Below are 7,986 nucleotides of genomic sequence, written 5' to 3' on the forward strand. Positions count from 1 at the left end.
TTGGGGCCAGTGCAATCTGCATCATGTGCTGTGTCCCTGTGCCTCCTCTAGCTTTGTCCCCTTGGCCACCTGCTCCTTTTCCCAAGGCTACATGGCACCTGACAGCCCACTCTGTCTGCACAGGGCTCTGCATGACAAAGGGCTGCCACCATGCCAGCACCCCACATCACCCACCCAGGGGACAGTAACCGGGGTGCCAAACCAGAAGGCAAAAGACTCCTGCCACTCTCCCTGGGGCTGCATACGGGGGCTCTGGGGGAGATCGAGGAGGTCTGGACCAGCGTTCCCATCCGTGTGACCCTTAGTTTGAGGGCTGGACATTCATCCCTGTCCCCATGTGATGCAGCGGGGTCTCCATGAGGGCCGTGCCGGGCGCTCGGCGGGGGCGGGAGCATCGGTGCCCGGGACCCCCCGGGGCCCGTCGGGGCGGCCCAAGCCCCGGGAGGCGGTGCCGCTCCCCCATCCCCCGCCCCGTCGGGGCACGGCGCTGGCGGGAGGCGGCCGCTCCGCAGATGCCGCTCGCTCGCCGCCGCGGTCACGTCGTGGAGCCGGGGCTGCTGGTAATAGCGGGGCTGCCGGGGCTGCGGAGCAGGGTAAGCAGGCGGAGGGAGGCGGTGGCACAGCCCTGGCGGAGTGGGAACCCCGCGGGCACCGAGCGGGACCGGCCGGGGAGCCCCGGGCGGGCAGGGACCAGGGGTCATACGTGCTGGCCGGGGGGCTCGGTGGGCAGAGAGCGGGGAGTGTTCGTGCTGGAAGGGGGTTCCGACCTGGGGCCGTCTAGGCTGGAGCCATGAGGGGCACGGGCTGGGTCCGTCTGTGCTGGCCGGGGAGCCCCAGGGGAGCCCGGACTGCTTCTCCCTCCGGAGGTCCCGGTGGGTGCCCCCCGGTGGGGCTGTGCAGAGCGGGGCGCTGCGGGGCGGTGGGGCAGAGGTGACTCTGTGAGCAGGGATGGGGCTGAGAGGTGATGGGGTGTAGCTGATTTGGGGGGTCCCATCCTGGCTGGCAGGCAGTGGGGCAGAGGAGGCACAGTGGCTCCCAGGAAGCCCCAGGAGAGGTGTCCTTGCCTCCCTGGGGTCATCCCTGCAGCCCTACCCCCTTCCCAGGGCTTGGTTGCAACAGGCCACCCATCAGGTGCTGCCTACCTGCCGGGGTGAGCAGCTGTGGCACAGGGACTGTCACACTGGTTACGGGGGTGGCTTTTGCTTCCTTCTGGCTTCAGCCTCACAGCCCTCTCACCTGCCAGCTACCCAGGGGCCAGCAGTGGTGGCATGGAGGCTGGCAAGTCTCAGACAAGACATGTGATCCTATTATGCCCACGCTTCTGGCTGCTCTGCCTGATGCTCCCCGAGGTTTTGGGTCTGGAAGGGAAGTGACCCAGGGCTGTGGCAGCCCAGGACATGCCTGTGGCTGGCATTCACACCCTGGTTCTTCTCCACTGCCTTGGAGAGCACATCTCTTCGTCCACACTGGTGCGTGTGGCCAGCAGAGCCATGCTGTCCTCAGTCCTCCACCTGTCACCCAGGATTCAGGTCCCTAGCTCAGCTTTGAGACGCACCCAGCACTGGGAGCACTGGCCACAGACTGGCGGTGACAGCCATGACGGATGTGCTCAGGTCCCGGTACCAGCAGACCCTCGTCCATCTTGCCTGGATGTTCCTGTGTTCCACAGTGCCGGTAAGAGACAAGCTGAGGCTGGCCCGCAGGGTTGGTGCTACCAGGCTTTGAACTGTTGCAAGTGGGCTCAGTCCTAGCTTTGTTGCATCTTCTTGCTCGTCTTGAGGATGCTGGCACGCAGCAGGTCCTCAGGGGGATGCAGGCAGCTGGTGTGGGAGCCGCTGGGCACTGCAGTGGGGCAGACAGGCCAGCACAGGCTCTGTGCACGGTGCACAGCCTGGAGGCTCTGACCTGGCTCTGGGCTTGCAGCATGGTGGGGCCAAGGTGCTGGAGAAGACCTTTGAAGAGTGGATGCGGTACCGTGATGAGTGCTTGAGGAGGATGGCAAGTGAGCCCTACCCAGCAGGTACCCAACTGTGCCCCAGTTCCGGGGCAGACATGGGGGCATGTGGAGCTGGGCGACAGCTGTGGCTGCGGCTGGGTTTTATCAGCCCTCCAGCATCCTCTACACCAGTCACCTATGGAGGGATGAGTCAGGGGCTGAGAGGTGTCTCCTCATCTCAGGTGGGATGCCTGGGGCTGGGGTACCCCGGAGGGCTGAGGCTGGTGTGGGGCCCAGGGCTCTGTCTGGGGTGGTGCCAGCCCCATGGAGGTGCTGGCAGGGGGCTGTGGTGACAGGACTGGATATGACTGTGCTGCCAGCGTCTGACCATTGGCTTTTCCCTGTGCTGCTGTTGGAAGGGCTCTTCTGCAACCGGACATTTGACATGTATGCCTGCTGGCCTGATGGGAGCCCCGGCACTGCCGTCAATGTCTCCTGCCCCTTCTACCTGCCCTGGTTTGAGAAAGGTGACAATGACCCTCTGCCACTCCAGAACTGGAAGCCAGGGCTGAGCCATGCTAGGAGGGGACAGGTTCTTGGGGTTTCCCCTCCTGCCCACTGCTGGGGGGAGAGGACCCACGAGCAGACCTGGGGGAAGGGGACATGTGTCATGGAGCAGAGACAGCATTTTGGGGTCGAGCAGAGTCCAACCTATCATCTCAGGAGAGGGTTTTGGGTGGAGCCCGAGTGGAACATGTTGGTGCTTCATGTCCGCAGTGAAACACGGCCTGGTGAGCCGCAGGTGCGGCACCGACGGGCAGTGGGTGATGGTGAACAACAGCCAGCCCTGGCGGGACTACTCGCAGTGCGAGGAGGAGATGGAGTTGACTGCTGAGGAGGTGGGATGCCCTGGCGTGGCCATGGTGGTTGAGCAGGGACAGGCAGGGGCACCCTGGCCGCATGGGCAGGTGCCGCTCGCCCAGGCTCACCGGCATGGTACTAACCTGCAGGAAGGCGCCCACCAGCTGATGGTGAGCTTCAAGGTGCTCTACACTGTGGGGTACTCGCTGTCACTTCTGACCCTCATCTCTGCCCTGTTCATCCTCACCATCTTCAGGTAGGAGAGCTGGGGGCACATGGTCCTGCTCCTCATCCTTCCCAGCTGGTGATGGTGGAGCTGAGGGATGTCCCCACCTGCCCCTGACACCCTTGCTCTCTGCAGGAAGCTCCGCTGCACCAGGAACTACATCCACGCCAACCTCTTCGCCTCCTTCGGGCTGCGAGCGACCTCGGTGATGGTGAAGGATGCACTGCTGGAGAAACACTGGGGCATGGAGGTGGTGCAGGTGGCCGACTGGGAGGCCCTGCTGAGCCATGAGGTAAGAGCTGCCGCCCCCTGGAGGGACCCTGCTTAATGCAATTGGGGTGGGGACCCTCGCTTCAGGGAGGGGTGTGCAGCCAGGTACCAGTGCCTATGCAGCCCCAGGCATCCTGTGCCTGAGCCCTTGAGGCGCCTCTGCACCTGGTGGTTGAGCTCTTGGTGTGCCTGTGCTTTCCATGCACCCTCTGGGTGAGCTCTTGAGGTGCCTGTGCAGCACCATACACTCACTGGGTGAGCTCTTGGGGTGCCTATGCTGCCCATGCACCCTCGGGGCAAGCTCTCGGGGTGCCCGTGCCCCCCGGGCATGCTGCTGGCCCCATGGTGGGTCTCCCCTGGCAGGCGGCGCTGGGCTGCCGGGCGGCACAGGTGCTGATGCAGTACTGCATCCTGGCCAACCACTACTGGTTCCTGGTGGAAGCTGTCTACCTCTACAAGCTGCTGATCGGGGCCGTCTTCTCCGAGAAGAATTACTACAGGCTCTACCTCTACCTGGGCTGGGGTAGGGGCCACCCGGGTGCACGGGGGGGATGGTGCCTGGTGTTGGGCGAGCACCGCGGCCCGAAGTGGCCCCAGGAGGTTGCGGGGTGGGGGCTCTGCTGACCCTGGGGCAAGATGCCACCCCACAGCATCCCTGTGGTGTCCCCCCTCCCAGGGCCGGTTTCTCAGCTCAGGTGGGTGCTTGGTTTTACAGGGTTTGCTGTGTGACTTGCAGGGACCCCTGTGGTGTTCGTGGTGCCCTGGATGGCTGCCAAGTACCTGAAGGAGAACGCGGAGTGAGTGTGGAGGGATGCTCAGCCCCAGGCTGGTGTTAGGGCTCAGCCGGGGAGCAGGACAGAGGCCGCTGTGGGTCCCCGACCCACCTTGCCAGGGCTGGCACCCTCTTGGCCTCATCCTGCAACCCCCAGCACAACGTGATGGTGCTGATCTCTGTGTCTGCCTGGGCAGGTGCTGGGCACTGAACGAGAACATGGCTTACTGGTGGATCATCCGCATCCCCATCCTGCTCGCCTCCCTGGTAGGGGGGCACCCACCAGCCCCACGCCTTTTTGGAAAACAGCAGCTCAGCCTGGGGTGGGGGGGGGAGGGGGGCAGCTCCCTGCAGAGCCCAGGGGGCATGGACTGGCTTCCAAAGCATCAGGCTAATGGCACGTGGGGTTGTTTTTTTGCTAACCACCACAGTGGGGGGCAAGGAGGCCCCTGGGCTCTGAGGGCCCAGGCTGAGCCCTAGAGAAGGGTGGATGCTGCTGCTGCTTCTTAGACAGGAGTTTGAAATGGTGGAATGGGATGAAGAGCAGCCCTGGGGACCTGGTACCACAGGGCTTGTTGTCTCCTGTGGTCCCCAAGGGTGTGTACCACGGCCAGGGTGCCCTGCAAGGGGTGGGGGTGCTGGGTTGTGCGTGCCCCACTCTGTCTCCCTACAGATCAACCTGCTGATCTTCATGCGGATCCTCAAGGTGATCCTGGCCAAGCTCCGTGCCAACCAGAAGGGTTATGCAGACTACAAGCTGCGGTGAGCTGGGAGGGAGGGGGCAGCAGGTCAAGGGTCCTTCACATCCATCCTTGTCCTCCTGCACATTGTTAAATGATCACCTGCCACCTCCACATCCAGCCTCCTCCTCCTGCACATTCTTAAGTGATCACCCTGAAATTAACTCAGAGCTCATCGCTGGTTGCACCTGTGCCCCTGCCCTTTCTTACTCACTGCCAGAGGGGACCCTTTCTGCTCTTTCAGGTTGGCCAAAGCCACACTCACTCTCATCCCCCTTTTCGGGATCCATGAAGTTGTCTTCATCTTTGCCACCGATGAGCAAACCACAGGCATCCTGCGCTACATCAAGGTGTTCTTCACCCTCTTTCTCAACTCCTTCCAGGTGAGGGAGGATGTGACATTTTCTTGCTTGGCTCTGGGCACCATGGAACAAGAATTAGGGGGTCCCTGTTCCTGCTCCCTCTCCCTGCAGTGCCGCAGCCTACAGCTGAGCTTGGGGATGTGATCACCAGCTCTCCCACCCTGTTGTTGAGTGATGTCACCTGCTGTGCAGTGCTGGCAGGGGGAACCCACCCCAAAAGCAGCCTGGGGGGACTGAGCCCATCCCAGCCCCAGGAGACGGGGGGCATGGGGGGCTCACTCCCTTGCTCTCCCCCCAGGGTTTCCTGGTGGCCGTGCTGTATTGCTTTGCCAACAAGGAGGTACGTACCCACTGTAGCACCTCCTGCTCAGCCCTGCCTCAGCTGGTGGCTTTGTCATGCCAGCCCATGCCTGGCACGGTCTGTGCGGAGGGCACAGTCAGGGAAAAGCCCCTGCTCTCTCTCCTCCACCATGGCAGGTGAAGTCAGAGATGAAGAAGAAGTGGCAGCTCTGGAAGCTCGACCACCCAGTGCTCTGCTGTGCTCAGTGATACAGTGACCAGCCCCACGGAGCCACAGGAGAGGGGCTGTGGGGATGCCACACTAGGGCAGCATCTCATGGTGGGACAGAGTCTCAGCTGTGCTGCACCTGTGAGCACTAGAGCTGCTGGAGAGGACATTCCCCCACTGCAGTCCAAGGCGGGGCAGGCACCCTCAGCTCACACCAGACATCACTGGCCCTCAGAGGAGCCGCCCCTTGCCCAGGTTTGATGACCTGCATAGAGAGATGTGCCTGCTGCTGCCTGTACACCATCAGCAACCCCCTTCCTAGGCATCTGCGGGAGGGGATCAGGGTGGCTGGAGGGGGAGCCCGGCCATCACCATCAGAGGACACAGCAGGGAGTAGGAGACACTGCTCAGCCTGGCACTGCTGCCCAGACCTGCTGCCCCACTGAACAGACATCTGCTGTGCCCAGGGCTGTGACAGCACTGCTCCCACCCAGGGCATCACCTTCATGCTCTCCTTGCCCTAAGCAAGGACCATCTCACCAGCACCATGAGACCTCCAAGATATCCAGCCCAGAGACATCCTGCAAAGCTCTTCAGAGCAAGGTGCTGCTCGTGCACCTTCTCATCACCACCCTCACTGATGCAGAACTTCGCATCAGCACATGCTGTGCTCCTCGCTGTTCCCCAGCTGCACAAAACACCAGCTTTCCTCCTCTTGGAGCTCCTCCTGCAGCCGAGACCCCCTCACAGCAAGTCCAGCCAGGGCAGCAGATACACTTGTAGTTTCCTGCAGTGCTTGAGCACTTTGACTGTTGTATTTTCCCTCTGTGTTAAGGGTAGTATTGCTTCTCCTTTGCTAGCAGGGAGAAAAAAATTAATCACAAGGGAGAGGGAAGGACTTGAGACCACCAGCCCCACACAGCCAGGCTGGGAGCTGAGCCCAACCTCCCACTGCCCAGGCCCAGCCCAGTCACCTGTCCTTGGCAGCAGGGAGAGCTGTGGAGTCCTGGGCAGGAGCCACCCTCAGCTTGGGAACTGTTCGGCTGACAAAAAGTTGGGTGCTTCTGAGCTCAGCTGTGCAACAGTTGGGGATCAAGGTGTTTGCTTCCCAGTAAGGTACCAAAGCACCAGGTGCCTGCCCTGCCCCAGCAGCATGGTGAGCCCAGGAGTATCCACACCTCTGCCAGCCAAGTATTAAGGCTGTGCAATTTGAGCAGTGCCGTTTGTGTGTCGCTGCACACATCTGGCTATCTGCTCCTGCCCTGGGACAGGGCCTAGCACTCTCCACCAAGAGACGAGAGCAGCAGCAGATGCCACCAGCACACACCCCACCCTTACCTTCACCAGCAGGACAGACGTGCTGCTGAGTCCATTGTTCCTACCACCTGATGCTTTACCTTACAGAAAAGGCCACACCAGGAGGAAAAAAGCAGCTTTCACTCTCCACTACATGCAAGTGGACACAGGTGGTTCTTCATCTCCAGTCCCTCCACCCCCAGGTTGGAGGAAACACCTCTTGCAGACACAGCATCTCTAGCAGGGAGCCTTGACCACAGACAGAGAGAGGCTGCTTCAGACTCAGCAGCAGCTGGGTTCAAGGTTGGAGAGCCATGCAGGAGTTTTCCTGGATCAATGTAACCCCTGTGAGACCATTTTGCACACAAACTCTCTTTTCCGGTGTAAATAAATGTTCATTTTTCAGCAAGCAGAGCTTGTTGCTTCTGTCTGCTCTGGTGGAGGGAAACAGCTTTCAGGCTGCAGCTGTGAGGGTACAAATTCACACTTGAGCACACACACTCCCAGGGACAGGGGTATTACACAGGCACACAGAGCCCCTGGCTCAGATAGCACTGCATTCCTCTCCCTGGGATTATATTACAGGTTACATCAGGAGAAAAAGTAGCAAAATAAGACAAGGTTATAGCCATAAATACAAACAGCAACTGAAATCACATGCCAGCTCTGGTACCAGCAGAGCCATCACACACAAAGGGCACAGGCAGGAGCTGGATCACTGTCTGGATTTTCCTCTGCTCTTTGCTGGGTGCCACAAGCTCCAGAAGCCTGGTACTGTTGTGTGTGCACAGGGCACTGCTGCAGGAGCAATGCCAAAGCTGTATGAGGCCACAAAGCCTTGGAAGGAAAAAGACCAGACTTTTTTGAGACCCAAACTTGGCTCCTGGATGAATCAGAGCTTCCAGTGCTTCCAGGTACTCTGTGAAGTGCTGAGAACTATAATAGTTCTTAACATCAAGGGCCTTGAATCAGCACAAAAAGGGAACCATTTCCAGTTCTCTCCTGGCAGTTTCAA

General features: G+C 60.6%; 1 protein-coding gene across 2 annotated transcripts; it reads left to right on the forward strand.

The window, feature by feature from the left end:
* The first annotated feature begins 491 nt into the window (after positions 1–491).
* LOC136108718 (glucagon receptor-like) lies at positions 492–7,376 on the forward strand. Of its 2 annotated transcripts, XM_065850803.2 has the most exons (14): positions 492–593; positions 1,523–1,674; positions 1,924–2,020; positions 2,356–2,463; positions 2,714–2,835; positions 2,947–3,053; positions 3,159–3,315; positions 3,657–3,816; positions 4,030–4,090; positions 4,263–4,332; positions 4,739–4,827; positions 5,050–5,188; positions 5,466–5,507; positions 5,645–7,376. In XM_065850803.2, the coding sequence occupies exons 2-14, from the start codon at positions 1,597–1,599 to the stop codon at positions 5,714–5,716; spliced, it is 1,302 nt and encodes a 433-aa protein (XP_065706875.1). In that variant the 5' UTR covers positions 492–593; positions 1,523–1,596; the 3' UTR covers positions 5,717–7,376. The 2 variants fall into 2 exon arrangements, with proteins under 2 accessions (XP_065706875.1, XP_071671356.1); XM_071815255.1 differs by having other exon boundaries at positions 5,466–5,648.
* The last annotated feature ends 610 nt before the right edge of the window (positions 7,377–7,986 follow it).

The sequence above is a fragment of the Patagioenas fasciata genome, chromosome 15 (genome assembly GCF_037038585.1).
Source record: "Patagioenas fasciata isolate bPatFas1 chromosome 15, bPatFas1.hap1, whole genome shotgun sequence".
Lineage (NCBI taxonomy): Eukaryota > Metazoa > Chordata > Aves > Columbiformes > Columbidae > Patagioenas > Patagioenas fasciata.

Coding starts and splice junctions, on each gene's coding strand:
- LOC136108718 (XM_071815255.1), top strand. CDS start 1,597: ATGACGGATGTGCTCAGGTCCCGGTACCAGCAGACCCTCGTCCATCTT. Junction 1,675..1,923: donor TCCTGTGTTCCACAGTGCCG/GTAAGAGACAAG, acceptor CTGGGCTTGCAG/CATGGTGGGGCCAAGGTGCT. Junction 3,054..3,158: donor TTCATCCTCACCATCTTCAG/GTAGGAGAGCTG, acceptor TGCTCTCTGCAG/GAAGCTCCGCTGCACCAGGA.